We start from the raw sequence: 20,610 nt of genomic DNA on the forward strand, positions 1-20,610 counted from the left end.
TTATAATTTGCTTGACATTTTCTGGGACGTTTACAAAAGATACGCTTTTCGACATTTGGTCGGGGAGGAGGCCCTCCTCTAAAACTGCAAAAAAAAATTTAAGTTTTCTTGAAATTTCAAAAGCAGTGGGGGAAGGTTATGAACGAAGAGGCAACCTTCCTTGCCCCACACTTGAAGGAAAGTTTCAAGAAATTTCAGGGAAGGTTAGGGGTGCTATTCACTACGGTGTTTGTCGATATTGTATCGGGGAAAGTGACGTCCCTTTAAAACAATAGAGCAAAATTTAAACATCGCCGATTTACTTGAAATTTACAGGGAACGTGGGAGGAGGTGATTAAATTTATACATGATTTTTAAATTAGTATATGATTTTTCGATATCTGGTTAGGGAAGGGGAAAATTGAAATAAACTTTGTCGATTTACTTCGATAGAATTTATAGGAACCATTGAGTAGTTGCGAAATTAATATAGGGTACGTGATAGTCCGATATCAGGTCGGTGTGGAGCGATGGTGGGGGGAGGGTTCCCTTTTGTCCGTTTTTTTTCTTAAATTGAAAGTAGAGGGTTGTCCGAAAATGGGAACTCGGTACATAATTTTTGATTTTTGCACAGGCTTCTGCCAGACTTCTTTTTAGTAAAGAGTGGGTTCCCTTTTGTCCGTTTTTTTTTCTTAAGTTGAAAGTAGAGGGTTGTCCGTAAATGGGAACTCGGTACATAATTTTATGATTTTTGCACAGGCTTCTGCCAGACTTCTTTTTAGTAAAGAACTTAAATTTACATGAAATTGGCAGCCAACGTATAGGGTGCATCATTTTCCAACATTTTAGCAAATGTTAATGTGGTAAAATTTTTTACTACTTTTGCTTTTTCCGATTTATTGGATGGGACACAGTAATTCTTTGTATGTTATAATAGAGTGCTTAATTTTCAGATATGTTGAGGAGAAGGATACCTTTCCTTGACAAACCACACTTAAAATTCACAACAAATATACAAGATTGTCCAACTACTTGAATACAGAACATTATTAAAAAAAATTGGAGGAAAGGGCACACCCTCTCCCGCCGTATTTGTACCTATAAACGAAAAATCAAGTAGTCCGTTTTGTTTAAAAGAATTGAAATCTTTTCGAATTTGTTTTCAGCACGAAGGATATAGTTGACTAAGTTAACGCAAAATGTTCCTCCAAATACGCTTCGGAAGGCGCAGCGAAGCGGGCCGGGTTACGCTAGTATATTATAAATATTATAATATAGAATTACTTCCTTTCTGAAAATATTACATTTGGTTTAAATATATTTATTTTAGAATATACACACATACAAAATTATCACCAAAATTTTTTCAATTAAACACTTAATTGAATTTGGAAACGGATTCAATTAATATGTTAATTGATTCAATTAATTATTTAATCAAATCCGAATAAAAACCAATTTAAAAAATTATTGATATTTGTTACGTTTCCAATTAAAATATTAATTGATTCAATCAATTTGTTAATCAATTCGGAAATAATTTTCAATTACAAACGTGATTGAAATTTTTTCCGTTTCCAATTACACATGTGATTGATCCAATCACCTTTGTGATTGAAACTGAATAATTTTGAGCAATGGAAAGAGCGAAAAGAGAACAAGAGAATGGGTATTTATTCAACAATGTATGATGGAGAGATCAGTCTGTGGAAGTAACTCGTAACGAACGGTTGGGTTTTTGTTTTTCGCGTAAATTGAAAAACATGATTGGCGACATTCTGTCTGCTGCATTGAAAATGTGTGCATAAATATTTTGAACGCAACAACAAATCATAGCAAAGGGTTGAAATAAATAAAGTGTGCAACAACAAACGGCCACGTGGTAAAGGTTTGAAAAAAATATATGACAGAATGCATTTGAAATTACCTGTGTTTTGTGGTATTGTAAAAATGGAAAACAATCTACGTTTATTGAAGGTAAGAAATTGTGAAATGTGAATACCGTTTTCCATTGAAGCCTGTTTACATTAAGTTGACTAAAATAATATATTTTTTATTCATTCCTTTTAGTGACCAATTTTATTTCGTGAAATTGACCAATCAATGCCATCAACTCCATAATTTTATCAAATATATAAAAATATGTTTGCAATAAAAAAGTGGGTACCTTATTGATCTTTTAAAATTATAAATTTTTTCACTCCTAGTTTTCTTAAAACCAAGAGCGGTATGGGTTTGTTGGAAGATTCACCTTTAAGTTGCGAAGTGGCGTTGGCATTCAATTGCATTTTTGTTTTATCTGCCTTTTTCAATTTGAACCCAAGTAGAGAGCAGTATATCTGATATATAAACTAATGAGCTGAATTATGTAATGGTAAAAAAATTCTTTCTTTTGGATTTAAAAATATGAAAAATATCCGAAAATAATAAAAATATATATTTTCCATTTATATTTTTTTCTATTTCCAGAATTTGCAAAGTATCATCAATATAATACCAAATTTTACATTGCTTTCCCATTATTTTTGTCTTTGATTGGTTCAAATTTTAATAGACGATTTTTATGTGTGAAAATTTTGGAAAGGAATTGTTACTAAAATTATATTACCCAGCTCCTTAATACACCTTTTTACGCTAAAAGACTACAACTGCAAAAGAAGATTATAAATGTGCAACCTGAAACTAAGAATTGAACTTGATATTCTATGCAGGTAATGTTTAACAAAATTAACTTTTAATTGAACAAAATTAAATTCGAATTATTCTGTTTACTTAAAAAAAACTAATTTAGCTTATAAGCTGCTGATTTATAGGAAATCTAGGCGCATCTACATATTAGAAGGAACATGATGACATGGTTATTCATATAAGGATGATAATGATTTATATAATTTATTTTTTCACCCTATAGTTGTTATTGATAGTAGTTGTATTTGTAAGTTATGGTAGAACAAAACACAAATGACAAGAACCAAATTTATTTGTCTATTGCATAATTCAAAAAATAATAAAATATTAAATATGTTTTACAAGAAACACATATTTTCTTTTATTTCAAAAGAAAAAAAAACTAAATACGATTTTGGGGTCCCAATATATAAATTTTTTGATCGAAATTTTAGCCAATTTCAATTAATTATTTAATTGAATGAATCAAATAGTTGATTGATTTTTGTCGCGAAATTAATTAAAATTTTAATTGATTCAATTAAAACTGTGATTGAATTTTATGTTAAAAATCAATCACGTTTTTAATTGATTCAATCACACAATTAATTGATTCCGTGACAAAAGTCAATTAAATTTTTAATTAAAAATCGTGTTGGTTTTCAATCAAAATGGGTGATTGATACTATCATTTTCGTGATTGAAGACATTTCAATTAAAAAAATGATTGAATCCGCGATTTTCGTGATTGAAATGAAAAATTTTTTTTTTTGTGTGCATAATCATATATAATAGTATAATATAATATTTTACATCTGTTAATATCTAAATTAAAATTGTTATTGAGAAAGTGTACCATATATACCACCCAGCAGGTATAGGAGTCATAAGCATCTCCGCAGATATTTTTTTCGAAAATAAAAAAAAAATTGTATGCCATACATTGAGGAAAAACTTTAATGTGGAATAAAATGGTGAAATACAAGACCATTATTATGCAAAATAACATAAGTAATTTAATCGTAATCTGAAGTCTGTGTGATATACATAAATGGGAACCAAAGTTTCCATCCAAAGGAATAAATGGTAGGTAAAGAGCTATTAGATCGCTAGAGAATCTATCTCAACATGTCAGAAACGATACTTCGTGTAGCCAGATTTTGTTGCGGATAAAAGTATTTATACTCTGACCAAAACTGGTGCATAGCAATAAAATGGACAAATACATAAAAACAAATTAAACATTCCCAATTTGTTTCCACTGTTAACTTCTTGCAATTTCATCCATACATTCATACTGAAAGTTAACTTTTGAGTTCTTCGCCGGATCCATGAAATTTTGTATATTACATTAAATTAATAACTTTGACATAATTCGTTATAAGCAAATTCCTGGGATTATGAGTAATATTTTTTGAATGAGATCCATAGTAAATGCCGAAAAAATAAGGCCTTCAGAAAATTCGTCGTTATATGTTTGTCTTTTCTGGACTTAAGAAATTTTGATATTGACATTTGAAAATATTCAATTTACATTCGGCTGTGGAAACCATATGTATCGTAAATTATAATTACTAAATTACAGTTATGAAATTCTATTAAGGCAGGTTGTACCTACCAATTTCATGTAAACAATTTCAAAATAGATACATTTGGTTGCTGCAACTATTTATCGTAGAACACGAAAGAAAATCTGTTACAACAGTTGTTTAATGGTTGAGCAGATGAAAATATAGATGAAAATAGGGAGAGAGTAGGTAAACAAAAACGACTTATTGTTCCAAATGTGGAATTTAAATTATTACAACCGATTTCCACCCATTCTATTCTCTGTGTGTAATTGCAACATTGCATTAAGAAAATCTGTTCCTGTCTTACCGAATGCACCTGAAATACACAGACGCGTCATTCGATGAACTTTATCTCGTCGACTGCTAAAGTGTCGGTCATCAGACCACACTAAATCTATCTTAACAAGTCTAACCACTGTTTCCTTTTTATACCTTAAATATTGGGCTGCCATTATACCTAACCTAACCTAGCGACGACCGTCCATCCATCCGTCAGTCTGTTGAAATCATGCTAGTTCCGAACGAAAAAAGCCATCCAATTGAAACTTAGCCACGGTTGGCACAGTTGGTATAATTCTACCAAAAAATGGTAGATTTTCTACTGTGTGGTAGCTTGGTAGAATTCTTGATGTTTTGGTAGATTTTGCAAAATATTCCCCTCCAACTAAGAGGTACTTCACAAACTTTCTATAGAAATGAGATTTTATCAAAATAATAAATTCATGTTTTTTCATACTCGATGGAAAAACATGAATTATTATTCTAACAAAATCAAAATGATCGACCAAGAATCAAAAAAAAAAACTAATTTTATCAACATTTTTTATAGAAGTAAAATTATGACAAAATTTTCTCTAGAAATAGCATTAAAAAAAACAATTTGTATAGAAATTTAATTTTGACAACATTTTGTATAGAAATAAAATTCTAACAACATTTTCTTTCGAAATAAAATTTTGACAAAATAGGATTTATTTCTTTCTAAAAATCGTCTTTTTTAAATGTGGAATAAGGAAAAAAATTAGAAACTCAAAACAAATAATCAAATTAAAATATCAAATAATCGAGTTTTTATAATTTTGAAAATAGACTCAAATTGAGTAATCGGTTTTGAATTTTTTAAAAATCAACTTAAATCGAATAATTGAGTTTTTTGTTAAGTTAATATGGGGTACCTGGTTTTTCAATATTTGGTATTTGGATGGCGAATGGGACCCCATTTGCCCCACGATTTTATAGACCAAATTTCTCTGATTTGCTAAAAATTGTCAGGATATGTTGGGGTTGTATCAAGATAATGAACTGCTGCCTTCTTTTTATACCCTCCGCCATAGGATGGGGGCATAATATCTTTGTCATTCCGTTTGTTACACATTGAAATATTGCTCTAAGACCCTAAAGTATATATATTCTGGGTGGTGGTGAAATTCTGAGTCGATCAAAGCATGTCCGTCCGTCTGTTGAAATCACGCTAACTTCCAACTTCTAAACAAACTATCGACTTGAAACTTGGCATAAGTAGTTGTTATTGATGTAGGTCGGATGGTATTGCAAAAGGGCCATATCGAACCACTTTTACGTGTAGCCCCCACAATAAACCGATCCCAAAATTTGACCTCCGGAGCCTCTTGGAGGAGAAAAATTCATCCGATCCGATTCAAATTTGGTACGTGGTGTTAATATATAGTCTTTAACAATCATGCAAAAATTAGCCCTCATATAAGCCGACCCCCCAGATTTGACTTCCGGAGCCTCTTGGAGGAGAAAAATTCATCCAATCCTGTTGAAAGTTGTTATGTGGTGTTAATATATAGTCTTTAACAATCATGCAAAAATTGGTCCATATAGGTCCATTATTATATATAGCCCTCATATAAGCCGACCCCCAGATTTGACCTCCGGAGCCCCTTGGAGGAGAAAAATTCATCCGATGCGGTTGAAATTTGGTACGTGGTGGTTATATATGGTTTCTAACAACCATGCAAAAATTGGTTCGCATCGGTCCATAATTATGTTATATATAGCCCCCATATAAATCGATCCCCAAATTTGACCTCCGGAGCCTCTCGGAGGAGAAAAATTCAACCGATCCGGTTGAAAGTTGATATGTGGTGTTGATATATAGTCTTTAACAATCATGCAAAAATTGGTCCATATAGGTCCATAATTATATATAGACCTCACGTAAACCGACCCCCAGATTTGACCTCCGGAGCCTCTTGGAGGAGAAAAATTCATCCGATCCGGTTGAATGTTGTTATGTGGTGTTAATATATAGTCTTTACAAATCATACAAAAATTGGTCCATATAGGTCCATAATTATACATAGCCCTCATATAAGTCGACCCCCAGATTTGACCTCCGGAGCCCCTTGGAGGAGAATAATTCATCCGATGCGGTTGAAATTTGGTACGTGGTGGTTATATATGGTCTCTAACAACCATGCAAAAATTGGTCCATATCGGTCTATAATTATATATAGCCCCCATATAAACCGATCCCCAGATTTGAACTCCGGAGCCTCTTGGAGGAACAAAGTTCATCTGATCCGATTGAAATTTGGTACGTGGTGTTAATATATGATCTCTAACAACCATGCAAAAATTGGTTCATATTGGTCCATAATTATGTTATATATAGCCCCCATATAAATCGATCCCCAAATTTGACCTACGGAGCCTCTTGGAGGAGAAAAATTCATCCGATCCGGTTGAAAGTTGGTATGTGGTGTTAATATATAGTCTTTAACAATCATGCAAAAATTGGTCCATATAGGTCCATAATTATTTATAGCTCTCATATAAGCCGACCCCCAGATTTGACCTCCGGAGCCTCTTGGTGGAGAAAACTTCATCCGATCCGGTTGAAAGTTGTTATGTGGTGTTAATATATAGTCTTTAACAATCATGCAAAAATTGGTCCATAGACGTCCATAATTATATATAGCCCTCATATAAGCCGACCCCCAGATTTGACCTCCGGAGCCTCTTGGGGGAGAAAACTTCATCCGATGCGGTTGAAATTTGGTACGTGGTGTTAATATATGATCTCTAACAACCATGCGAAAATTTGTCCATATCGGTCTATAATTATATATAGCCCCCATATAAACCGATCCCCAGATTTGACCTCCGGAGTCTCTTGGCTCCGATCCGGTTGAAATTTGGTACGTGGTGTTAGTATATGGTCTTTAACAGCCATGCAAACATTGGTCCTTATCGGTCCATAATTATATATAGCCCACATATAAACTGACCCCAATCACACAAAACCTATCGCCAATCACACAAAAATTGGTCCACATCGCCAAAAATAATCTACCAAAATTTTATTTCTATAGAAAATTTTGTCTAAATTTTATATTTCTGTAGAAAATTTTGTCAAAGTTTTATTACTATAGAAAATTTTGACAACTTTTTATTTCTATAGAAAATTGTATCAAAATTGTATGCCTATAGAAAATTTTGTCAAAATTTTATTGCAATACAAAAATTTTTCAAAATTTTATTTCTATAGAAAATTTTGTCAAAATTTTATTTCTATAGAAAATTTTGTCAAAATTTTATTTCTATAGAAAAATTTTGTCAAACTGAATTATATACGTATTTAATAGTTTCTTTTTGTTTAATATATCTCCCTTATGGACTAGCTTACAATTTAGAAGACGGTGTGAAAAAGTTTTAAGATACCTAGCCATCGGCAAGTGTTACCGCAACCAAAATAATTCGAAGCCGAATCTTATGTACCCTCCACAATGGATTGCGTTGAAACTGTCATCCACACAGTCTTTAGTAGAAATTTCAACACAATCCATTGTGGAGGGTACATAAGATTCGGCTTGGCCGAACTTACGGCCGTATATACTTGTTCATAATTGTTCGGGGAAGGGGACCTCCCCTTTGCAAGACTTTTTTAAGGTACAGCGGAAAAAACTAAACTTCTCCGAATTACTTAAAAAGTTCAGAGCGTGGAGGCAGGTTATGAAGTTAATACAGAATTTTTAATATTCGTGGTCATAGATTCGGACCCAAATCTTCTATTTTCCTTGAAATTTTCAGGCAAATGTTGTAGGTGGCCCCTAATTTATGTTTCGATATCGGTGAAGGATATATTCATTCTGTTAAACTAAATACTTTTTTTTTTAATTGTAAGTTTTTACATTTTCTTGAAACTTCTGTGATACACTAGGAACGATAGAGAGGGGCACCCGATATTTCAGGCCCACTTAGACTATTTAGTCCATTGTGATACCACAGTTCTAAACTTCTCTCTTATCACTGAGTGCTGCCCGATTCTATGTTAAGCTCAATGACAAGGGACCTCCTTTTTAGAGCCGAGTCCGAAAGGCGTTCCACATTGCAATGAAATCACTTAGAGAAACTTTGAAACACTCAGAAATGAGGTGGGATAATCCACCGCTGAAAAACTTTTTGCTGTTTGGAAATTTTGAAAATGTTCTCTAAAATGTATTATTATCCTTAAAGGAAACCCCCACTCAAAATCAACAATATCTACATTTTAAACAAACTCATTTCCCCACCCAGATAGCAACCCCATAATAACTGAAGATTCAATAAATGTCTTTACACATAATTCCGTTTGAACTTTTAAGATTTATATTAAGTTCACTGTTTTATTTTTCCGATTTGACACTTTGGGGTTTCTTTCAATTCACACGCTTCTACACTAAATCCCCAACAAAACGTGACATATATAAGAAGAATAACAAAAAGAAAACACCCACAAGGAGACTATTACAAACAAATACAGTGGTGTGCGAGATTTGATAACATTCGTAAATAGAGATAACTGGTTAGTTTGGAAGGTTATGGATGACAAAGGCCTCAATCTAATTATAGGAAATAAAATATTATCTAATGCTTAGCTAAAGGCTTTAAGATTTTATATATGCCACAAATAAAACAAGTGAGTAAAGTAGGATGAAGGAAGGGTGGCCAACTATATCACACCCTAAAATGTTGATAAAAATATTTATCAAGAAAATTATTAAAAGTTTGATAAATTTTTCATTAGTAATTTGAATTTCTTTATAGATTTTGTATTTGATAAACAATTTTGGGATATCAACGCCGAAATGTACGAGTCTGATCAAAAATGTTGATATATCAACGTTCAATTGTACGAGAATTTTGTTAATAAACTATTTAAATATTTCTGATAAAAAATATCCTTTTTTGGTAAAGATATTATTATGATTTTGTTAATTAGTTGTTCGATAAAAAAATCCACCAATTGATAAAAATATCAACGCCGAAATGTACGAGTATTTTATCATTAATATTTGAAAATAATTTCTGATCAAAAATGTTGAGACATCAACGGCTAATTGCACGAGAATTTTATTAATAAATTATTTAAATATTTCTGATAAAAATATCCCTTTTTGGTAACGATATTATTATGATGTTGTCAATTAGTTGTTCGATAAAAAAAATCCACCAATTGATAAAAATATCGTATGTGTTTTATCAGTTTTATATCATATGTTGCGTACATACATATATACGTCTGCACATTAATTTGTAGCATCCAGAGAGAAAACAGAAAAATGCATTGATGTTCTCACTTGAGAATGTGCAAAAAGGTTTTGAAACCGTTAGTTTTTGGAAGCGTCGAAAAATAATCTATCATACCCAACAATTGTGGATGTAATTTTTCTATCATTCATATCGTAACATTTAAACAGTGAACACGCGTTCTTAAGATTGGAATCGATTTTGAGTTAAAACATCCAGATGCCGCCGAGTTGAATTCGAGCTGGAATGAGTACTGAGTCAAAAATTATATATGCAATGAAGACAACAATTCGAGTGTTTATTTATTTAATATTTCTTTGAAACCTCAACATTTATATTTATTACTAGCGTAAACCTGTGTCTTTGCTGCGCCTTCCTAAGCGTATTTGTAGGATCATTTTGCGTTAACTTAGTCAACCATATCCTTTGTGCTGAAAACAAATTCGAAAAGGTTTGAATTCTTTCAGACAAATCTGACTACTTGCTTTTTCGTTTATAAATAGAAATGGGGCGGATATGCAGATGTAAAACGGTCCGCCTTAAACAATTTCGGGGAGACGGTGGCCCCTTTCCACCAAATAATGTTTTGTATTCAAGTAGTTGGACAATCTCATATATTTTTGTGAATTTTATGTGTGGTTTGTCAAGGAAAGGTATCCTTTTCCTCAACATACCGGAAAATTAAGCACTATATTACAACAACATACAAAGGATCACTGTTTCCCGCCCAATAAATCGGAAAGAGCAAAAGTAGTAAAAACAAGTATATACAGCACTAAGTTCGGCCGGGCCGAATCTTAAATACCCACCACCATGAACCAAGTATTAGGGTTTCCTTTGAAATTTCAGGAGGGCTTGATGACTTGAGAACACTTTCCGAAGATAAATTTAAAGATTTCACCTATGAGAACTATATCAGATTCTGGATTTATAAGAACCATTTTTGTTTGAGTTTTAGAGGAATCATTAACATCTCTTGTAAGTGTGCAAGAAAATTATAAAATAACGTCTTGATTTGAAATCTTAAATCTGTAGAAGTAAAATCTGGAAATTTTACATTGAGTTTCAAGCAATTTTCATGATCAGTGCGCCTTCTACACCCTCAAGAAGTGAAGTCGGTCTATATGGAGGCATTACCAAATGGACCGATAAAAACTTAATCCTATACACGTTTTTGTGACCCTAAAATACCAGAATATTTACTGTTCCCAATAGAAGGTTCGTGGCGATTTTGAATAAATTTCCAACACAGGTTAAAGTTTAGCGAAATCCATTTATTTCTTTATTGCTTATTCTAAGCGCAACCATATGTTTTAATTCCTTAAAATTAATACATTTATTAAATATTTTTAAAGTTCAAGGTTATGTACATACTTATTGGTATCAAAATCACCAACTTATTTTTAAAGTTTTTTCTAGAAGAATCTTTGCTTCTGGTTAATTCAACCAACTATTGTAGAAAGAAAGAATGGGTTTAAGAAATGTGACAATGAAGTATGGTTAAAGTTGGTAATGATAATAATGATTCGATAATCGGAATCGATTCGTCAATTAAAAATTAAATTCACAACACAGGGTGACCAGTGGCGGTAACACCCCCCTGCAGTATTACTAGGAGCTTTCGTAGGAATACTCTCAATTTTTAGCCACATCCAAAACCGCTAATCTGGCAGCGGGTCTCACTAATACACCGTTGGATGTAAGAATTTTTGCGCTACGAACTTGCCCATCTTTTGCTATGGAAGTTTCAACAACTTTTCCTCTAAGCCACACGTTCCTTGGACTCGACGGGTCGACCACAATAACCAGATCGCCAACACTTATTGGTTTTGCTTTCTCATGCCACTTTGACCGAAATGTTAATGATGGTAAATATTCTTTGACCCATCGCCGCCAAAATCTTTCGGCATACTGTTGAGAATACAACCAATTGTTCCTCAGTGCAACTCCACTATCATCATACATTGCTAAAGGCTTCATACCGTTAGAAGAACCAACTAAAAAATGGTTTGGTGTGATTGCCTCACCATTCTCATTATCGATGGGTACATACACAAGAGGCCGTGAGTTTATAATATTTTCCACCTCCGCCATCATACCTCGCAGTAACTCTTCATTTGGTATTCTAGTTGGCGTAATATTATAGTAAACAGTTTTTATGGATCGCACAAGCCTTTCCCATGCGCCACCCATATGTGGTGACGATGGGGGATTAAAATTCCATTTTGTTGTTGTGGTGGTGAATTTACGAACCAACTCATTTTTGTCAACCTCCTTTGCCGCTTCGCGTAGTTCCCTTTCTGCACTAACAAAATTTGTGCCGTTGTCACTGTAGAACTCATTTGGAATCCCACGGCGACACATGAAATTTCTAATTGCCATAATGCATGATGATGTATTAAGTGTGGTGACTATTTCAATGTGGATGGCTCTCATCGTCAAGCAGGTGAATAGAGCACCATATCTTTTCTCCGTATGCCTGCCGACTGTAACCATAATTGGGCCGAAGTAATCTAACCCCGTGTACGAAAAGGGAGCACAAAATGCCGCAAGTCGGGCTGTCGGCAACCTTGCCATTTGAGGAATGGTTGGAGCAGCTTTCCTTATTTTGCATATCTGACAATTTTTTACAACTCTTTTGAGAACCGCTCTTAATTTAGGTATGTAGAATTTTTGTCGAATCTCATTAACCACTGTTTCGTGGTTCATATGGTGAAAATGTGAATGGAAATCATTAATTAACAGCATTGTTATGCGGCTAGCTCTGGGCAAAATAGTTGGATTTCTTGTATCTTCCGAAATCCATGCTTCATTTAAGCGCCCGTCAACCCGAAGAATATCGCATTCATCCAAAAAAGGTGAAACTTTGTATATAGAACTAGCCTTACTTACTCGTTTGTTCATTTTGAGAGCGTGAATTTCATCCGAATAAAATTCTAGTTGTGCCAAGCGAAACAATACACTTTCTGCCTTTAAAATTTCTTCAGATGTTAGTTCTTTGTGTTTTTGTTTCTTTTTGATAATATTACAAAATCGCAATACGTATGCAGTGGTTCTCAAAAGTCTTTTCCATTTCGAAAATCGATCGATTTCTATAATTGGTGTTGTGTCCACGTGTAGTAGAACCGTCTCTCTTGATTCGATGTTTGGTGGAACCAATTCTATTTTTTCTAAAGGCCACTCACTTTTCGGTTTTAGAAGAAAATTCGGTCCCTTAAACCAACGACTCTCAGCAGAAATATCAGGCTTTCTTGCCCATTTAGTTGCCTCGTCAGCTACGTTTTCTTTGCCTGTTATCCAATTCCACTCACCCAATTCAGTAGTTTCGAGAATCTCACTTACTCGGAGGGCAACAAACTGGTGGTATTTTTTGTTATTATAAGTGAGCCAACTTAGGACCGTCCTTGAATCGGACCAAAAATATTTCCTATTTATTTTGATAGAATGATTGCTTACTATGGTGTTTGCAAATCGGGTACCAATGAGAGCAGCCATGAGTTCTAAACGAGGTATTGAGATAACACGCAATGGAGCAACTCTCGTTTTAGAACCGACTAATGAGCAAACCACACTCTCACCATTAACTATTCGAAGATAAGCTACTGCGGCGTAGCCGTTCTCGCTTGCATCTACAAACGTGTGTAGCTCGACTTCTGTGTTGTTGTAATCAGATATACACTTGAGATAACATCGCTGAATGCTCACGTTCTCTAATTCCGGTAGATGTTGTAACCATTTTATCCATTTTTCATTTTGTTCTTTCTTGATGGGTTCATCCCACTCAACCCCGGATTTCCAAATTTCTTGAAGAATTATTTTGAGGTACATGAGGAAGTTGCCGACTAAACCCAGCGGGTCATAAATTGCCATTAAAATTTTCAATATTTGCCTTTTGGTTGCATATTTTCTACCGCAGACTACATCATTCTCTAAAATATGAGGGGATATTTTATCCGTTGGAGGATTCCAAAAAACACCCAAAATTTTTTCAGTTTCCTTGTCCGATCCGATGTTAAGCTGTTTTTGTGATTTTGCTAGTTGGCCTTCTAGTCGTTCAATAACAGCTGGTACGTTGGAGCACCAATTTCTTAAATTGAAGCCAGCTTGCCTTTGTATAAAATGGGTTTCTTTTGCTATTTGAATTGCTTGTTCTGGTGTATCTGTAGAGTAAAGGAAGTCGTCTACGTAATGATTTTCCTTAACTGCCGACGCTGCTTGTGGTAGCTTTTCTTCGAATTTTGCGGCATTTACATTTTTTATATATTGGGAGATACAAGGAGAACAAGATGCTCCGAAGGTCATCACATTCATAATGTACACGTCTGGCTCCACATCCGTTTGGCAGTTTCGCCATAGAAAACGCTGAACGTGCCTATCTTCTTCCCGAATAAACACCTGGTGAAACATTTGCTCGATGTCACCGCAGATCGCTACTGATCTTTCTCTAAATTTATACAAAATGGCTTGAAGTGAGCATAAAAAATCTGGGCCTTTAAGCAACATTGAATTTAAAGAGACCCCGTTAAACTTCGCCGCTGCGTCCCATACAATTCTACACTTGCCTGGTTTGTTTTTATTAAATACGGGAAATATTGGCAAGTACCAAACCCTTTGAAACTTTTCAGTTGGGTCAATCTTGCTAATAAAACCCTTTGCTAGATAATTTCTCAAAGTTTCCACGAATGTATTCAACAAGTCTTTATTTTTCAATAATTTATTTTCGAGACAGACAAGTCTCTTTTTTGCCATCTCATAATTATCTGGAAATAACACTTCGTCATAACGCCACAACAGTGATGTTTGGTAATGTCCGTCCGCACGCTGATGGGTAAATGTTTTTAGTATATTCATTGATTTTTCATCCTCTTTATTTGTATGTTGTTTCACAAAATTTATGCCCAAATTTTCAACGTTATAAAATAATTTCACCATCTGGTGTATTTTGGAGTCGTTCTCTGAACATTCGCAAATATGCATAGAGAAGGGTGAGTAGGGTGAATCGCCGCAGGGGCCAAACACAGTCCAACCAAGCGCTGTCTTTATGGCAATTGGTTTCCCTACCCCTCCTTCTCTAACTTTATTACAAATTGTCAAATTCGCATTGTTCAATCCAATAAGAATTTTTGGAGTAGCAGCACAATAGCTTTCGATGGGTAACCCTTTTAAATAAGAGTATTTCTGGCAAAGAGATTCATAGTCCATCGATTGTTCAGGCAATAAAAGTTGTTTCACAGACCGTACATCAAGTGAAAATGGTTTTTTATTTTGTCCTGATACTCGTATTTGCAGTCGTTGTGACTTACTCTCAGTCCGTTTCACATTAGCCGTCCATTTAAGACAGAGCTGTTCAGTTTCACCTTTTAAATCTAATTGATTTAAAATATTCTCTTCTATTAAGCTAGTTGACGACCCGTCATCTAAAAATGCAAAAGTATGTACGACTTTGTTGTTGTTGCCATGAATACATACTGGTAATACTTTAAAGAGGAGTGGTTGTTTCGTGACGTCATGAGTGTTCAGATTTTCCTCTTCTTTGTTTATATTAATCTCTTTTGTATCCACTCTCTTCTCATTACTTCTCTCTGGATGCATGTGTGGTGAGTTTCTTGAGCCATGCAATAAGTGGTGATGTTTATATTGGCACCCATCGACGTTACAGTTCTTGTTTTTGTTGTAGCAAACACCTGAGTGTTTTCTTAAGCAGTGCTTGCACAAATCAAATTGCTTTATTGCATTCCACCTTTCTTTACGATCGTACTCAAGGAATTTTTGACAATTAGCAATGTTATTACAATCTCCCTTACATACATGACATTTCTTTTTCTTCTCATCTCCGTGAGTGTTTACATACTCGTTTTTTTGTTTACGATTGTGGGTAGATGAAGAATGAATATTATTTTCAACATTAACGGTACTTGCTGAAAGGCCAATGTCAAAAATCCATGCAGAAAAATCAAGTAAGTTTACTTTTTTCCCACTTTGCTGTAAAATTAATTTTTGTGCTCCCCAGTTGATTTGATAGTATGGTGGTAATTTGGATATGAGCTCTTGGAGTAGAGATGAATCGTTAAGCTCATCATCAAGGCCACAGGCTTCAATTGTGGATTGAAGACCTTTAACGTGAATAGCAAAATTTGTAATTGATTCCATTTTATTCGGATTGACGGATGGAAGTGATTTTATTTTACTTTTTAGTGCAAATAATATTTTATCGGGCTGGCCGTACAAAACTTTCAAAATTGAAATTGCATGGGAGACACACGAAGGATGGACTAGTATACGTTTGACGGCTTCTAATGCCTCTCCACGTAATGCCCGTTGCAGACGTATGAGGTTTTCTGCATCAGTTAGACCACAGACGGCGGTGGACCATTCATATGTAGAATTGAACAAGGGCCATTCTTCGGGTGCGCCTGAAAAGGTGGGTAGTTCCTTTGGTACGGTTTGACGAGCGTTCAGTTGATCAGATGTTAATCTGCGTTGGGTTGTTGGTGGCTTCTCCAAGTATGGCTGGGATGTATCAGGCAATCTATGAGAACCTAGTGTTGTTTGTTGAAAATTACCGTTGTCTTTAAAAGAGCTGGGGTTTGTAGGTTGAACCAAATGATGTTTATTATTATGGTGACCACTCGATGTTTGTTGTACGTTACTGCTGTCACGAAAAGAGCATTGAGTTGTAGGATGTACATTCGGACGTTTTGTCGAATGAAGTGCAAACATTGGATCAATAAAATCGAACAAATTATTGTTGTTATTCGTATTATTGGTTTGCGATGGTCCCATACAATGGGCAGCAGCTGACATAAACGGGTAGGTTATGGGCATGCATTCCGGGGCTTTTGCTGCCATTGAGGTTAAGTTTGGCATGTCAGCCTCTACATTTGGGGTAAGTAACATATCTACAGCAGATTTTCCCAAATTCACGCCCATTTCATTTACGCCAACTATGGTACGATCTATTTCTGGAGATTCCTCGAGCTCTTCCAAAATTTTATACTTCTTGGCTAGGTATTCTTGATCCCTTTTCGCTGCAAGTTCTCGTTCCTCCTCCAATCTTTTGAGTTCAAGAGCTGTTTTACTATTACACGAAATGTGTGAAATGCTAGAGGAGCGTGAGCTTCCACAAGATCTTATGCTTTTACTGGAGCGGAGTGTGCAGGGTGGACAAGTCCATGAGTTGAAAGGTTCCGAAGCTTTGCTACAATTTTCGTGGTAAGGCTTTTGGCAATCACGGCAACATACAACAGTTCCATTAATAGACTCGTGGCAAAGTTGGCACAATATTGTGGATGCTTTCTGGTTGGCGACGTTGAGGTTATGTGGTTCGCCCTGACCTATAGAAGAGTCCATTTTAGTACTTACGTGTGGCTTAGGATATGTCACAATCAGCTTCGTGGAATTCGGCAGTTTATCTTCTCTTTCCAGGTCAATACCAGTTAAGACGAGGGAGTCCTCAATAAGAATTAAAAAAATTTGTTCCCAATAGACGGTTCGTGGCGATTTTGAATAAATTTCCAACACAGGTTAAAGTTTAGCGAAATCCATTTATTTCTTTATTGCTTATTCTAAGCGCAACCATATGTTTTAATTCCTTAAAATTAATACATTTATTAAATATTTTTAAAGTTCAAGGTTATGTACATACTTATTGGTATCAAAATCACCAACTTATTTTTAAAGTTTTTTCTAGAAGAATCTTTGCTTCTGGTTAATTCAACCAACTATTGTAGAAAGAAAGAATGGGTTTAAGAAATGTGACAATGAAGTATGGTTAAAGTTGGTAATGATAATAATGATTCGATAATCGGAATCGATTCGTCAATTAAAAATTAAATTCACAACACAGGGTGACCAGTGGCGGTAACATTTACAATTTCAGGCAAATCAGATAAAAATTTCGGATTCTAGAAGCCCAAGAAGTAAAATCGGAAAATCGGTCTATATGGCGCCTATATTAAAATATGGACCAATACTCACCATTTTCGGCACACCCCTTTATGGTCCTAAAATACCTCTAGATTTCCAATTTCAGACAAATTGGATAAAAACTACGGTTTCTATAAGCCCAAGACCCCAAATCGGGACGTCGTTTTATATGGGCACCATACCAAAACATGGACCGATACTCAAAATTTTTGGCACGCGTATTTGTGGTCCTACAATACCTCTAGATTTCCAATTTCAGATAAATTGAATAAAAACTGCGGTTTCTATAAGCCCAAGAAATAAAATCGGTAGATCGGTCTCTATGGGGGCTATACCAAAAAATGGACCGATACTCACCATTTTTGGCACACCTCTTTATGGTCGTAACATACCTCTAGATTTCAAATTTCACGCAAATTGGAGAAAAACTTCGATTTCTATAAGCCCAAGACCCCAAATCGGGAGGTCGGTTTATATGGGGGCCATATCAAAACCTGGACCGATATAGCCCATCTTCGAACTTGACTGCCTGCAGACAAAAGACGAGTTTGTGCAAAATTTCAGCACGATTGCTTCATTATTGAAGACTGTGGCGTGATTACAACAGACAGACAGACAGACGGACATCGTTATATAGTCTTAGAATTTCTCCCTGATCAAGAATATATATAAAGTATATATATAGTATATATAGTCGGAAATCGATATTTCGATGTGTTACAAACGGAATGACAAACTTATTATACCCCGTCACCATTCTATGGTGGTGGGTATAAAAAACTTTGACATGGAGAATATGCCTTTCCCGAACATATACAGGAAAATGATACACCCTCTACGCTGCCTGCCAATTTCTTGCAAATTTAAGTTCTTTACCGAAAAAAGTCTGCCTGAAGCCTGTGCAAAACTCATAAAATTATGTACCGAGTTCCCATTTACGGACAACCCTCTACTTTAAATTTTCAAAATATCGGACAAAAGGGAACCCTCTCCCCACCTTCGCTCCACCCCGACCTGATATTGGAAAATCACGTACCCTATGTTAATTTCACAAACTACCCAAAGGTCCCTATAAATTCCAAGTAAATTGACAAAGCTTATTTCACTATTCCCCTTCCCCAACCAAATATCGAACAATGGTGTACCCTGTATTAATTTAATCAGCTCCTCCCACGTTCCCTGTAAATTTCAAGTAGATCCGAGAAGGTTAAATTTTCCTATTTTTTTTTAAGGGACCCGATAAAATATCGACAAACACCGAAGTGTATAGTACCTTTAACCTTCGCGGAATATTCCAAGTAAATATAGAAACTTTCCTTCAAGTGTGCACGCACAGAAAAACCATGTTTGGACATGGTTGCCGCATCCATTTAATGCTTAGCTAGAGCATATAATTGCCGCGAAAACCATGTATTTTGTCTTTGTAAAAATAGTTTTCGAGCGGAGAAAAATTTATGGTGGCAATAAGCATTTGAATGGTTCTCAAATACCGCAAACATGTTCTATCATTTAAATGATAGAATTTGAGACCATTAAATGGTCGGGAAAATCATGTATCTGACCATTCAATTTTTTTTACTTTTTTACAGGGAAAAAAGTATTTTTATAGGTTAAGTATAGACATGTCTAGAACCATTACATGGCCATAAAGACCATTTACATTTTTTTCGTGACCATTTAATTTTTTAACTTGTTTGCAGCGAACAGAATTTTATAAAAACATTGAGCAGGTACACACGATTTTCATTTTGCGCGTCAGTCGTGTGTTGATTGTTTCTTGGAATGGACGGAGAATACGGATTTACTGTGTTTTGTGTTAATTTATTTACTCAGAAGTGGCACGTGGTTTTATGTGAACACAAAAAAGGAAAGTGTAATTGAAAAAATGTACCTGTTTTTTGTTCTGCATTTTGCTATATGGTATCATTTATTTTTATTTGCAGTTACATGACGTCTGCGTTTGTACATTTGATGCGCACGATGTAAATATGGAATAATTACTTATTGTTGAAATTGAAATAAAATAGAGTGTGTAAAAATATATGATGTTTGCTTGAACGACAAATAAACAATGAATTAGTTTATAAATAAATAAAAACAAACAAATAAAGTTAATTTTGTGTTTTCTTTTCTCAAGTGGCGTCCTTTTTTCGACGATGAAAAAAGTTTTTTCATAAAGATCAAAACATTTTAGGTTGTGACCATGTTCTTTTAACTAGGAGAAAAACATTTTTAATGAATACCATAACATTTTAAATCGTGACCATTGTCTTTTCATTCAAACAAAATTCTTTTTATCAATATAATAACATTTTAGATGAGGACAATTACATTTTTCTTAGAACCATGTTCACTGAGCCAACATGGTTGCAGGTTAAAATGTTACATGGTCGCCGCAAAAATAGCTCCTATCATATTATTTTGCTCTTCGATTATGATTGTAACAATCATGTTTCTTCTCTGCGTGTGGGGCAAGGAGAAGGTTCCCTCCCCGACCAAATACCCAAAACAACAGGTACACCATATTAATTTCATAACCTTCCCTCAAAGCCTTTGTAAATTTCAAGAAAACTTGAGAATTTTAATTTTTTCAGTTTTAGAGGAGGTCTCCCCTTCCCGACCAAATATCGAAAAGTTATGTAGAGTATCTTGTTTAAACTGTTCAGAAAATATCAAGCAAATTATAAGCCCGATTTTCAAAAAGCAGGGCAAGGGGGCGGCCTCTCTTCCCATCCAAATATCACCAAATCAGGTATCCAATATTAATTTCTTAACCCCTCCCCAGGTCCTCTGTAAATTTCAAGTACATTGGAAAAGTTTAATTGTTTCTCTGTATGTACTTAAGGAGAAGCGGATGTCTCCTTATACCCTTTTATTTGCCCCGACCAAATATAAAAAAATTAAGAACCTGATATAAATTTCATAACCT

General features: G+C 34.7%; 1 protein-coding gene across 1 annotated transcript; it reads right to left on the minus strand.

Annotated features, from left to right (window-relative positions):
* Nucleotides 1–11,390: 11,390 nt before the first annotated feature.
* Nucleotides 11,391–17,105, minus strand: LOC142224553 (uncharacterized). Its single transcript, XM_075294337.1, has 3 exons — nucleotides 16,037–17,105; nucleotides 12,941–15,868; nucleotides 11,391–12,241 (listed from the first exon to the last, which is right to left on the minus strand). The coding sequence occupies exons 1-3, from the start codon at nucleotides 17,103–17,105 to the stop codon at nucleotides 11,391–11,393; spliced, it is 4,848 nt and encodes a 1,615-aa protein (XP_075150452.1).
* Between the last annotated feature and the right edge of the window lie 3,505 nt (nucleotides 17,106–20,610).

Source organism: Haematobia irritans, chromosome 2, assembly GCF_050003625.1.
Source record: "Haematobia irritans isolate KBUSLIRL chromosome 2, ASM5000362v1, whole genome shotgun sequence".
In the NCBI taxonomy this organism is placed as follows: domain Eukaryota; kingdom Metazoa; phylum Arthropoda; class Insecta; order Diptera; family Muscidae; genus Haematobia; species Haematobia irritans.

Excerpts from the sequence above, each read along its gene's own strand:
- LOC142224553 (XM_075294337.1), bottom strand. The coding sequence starts at position 17,105 with ATGGACTCTTCTATAGGTCAGGGCGAACCACATAACCTCAACGTCGCC. Across the intron at positions 15,869-16,036 it reads GGCATTAGAAGCCGTCAAAC|GTCTTCAATCCACAATTGAA; the intron begins GTATACTAGTCC and ends TTCACGTTAAAG. Across the intron at positions 12,242-12,940 it reads TTTTCTTCTAAAACCGAAAA|TCGGCAGGCATACGGAGAAA; the intron begins GTGAGTGGCCTT and ends TTATGGTTACAG.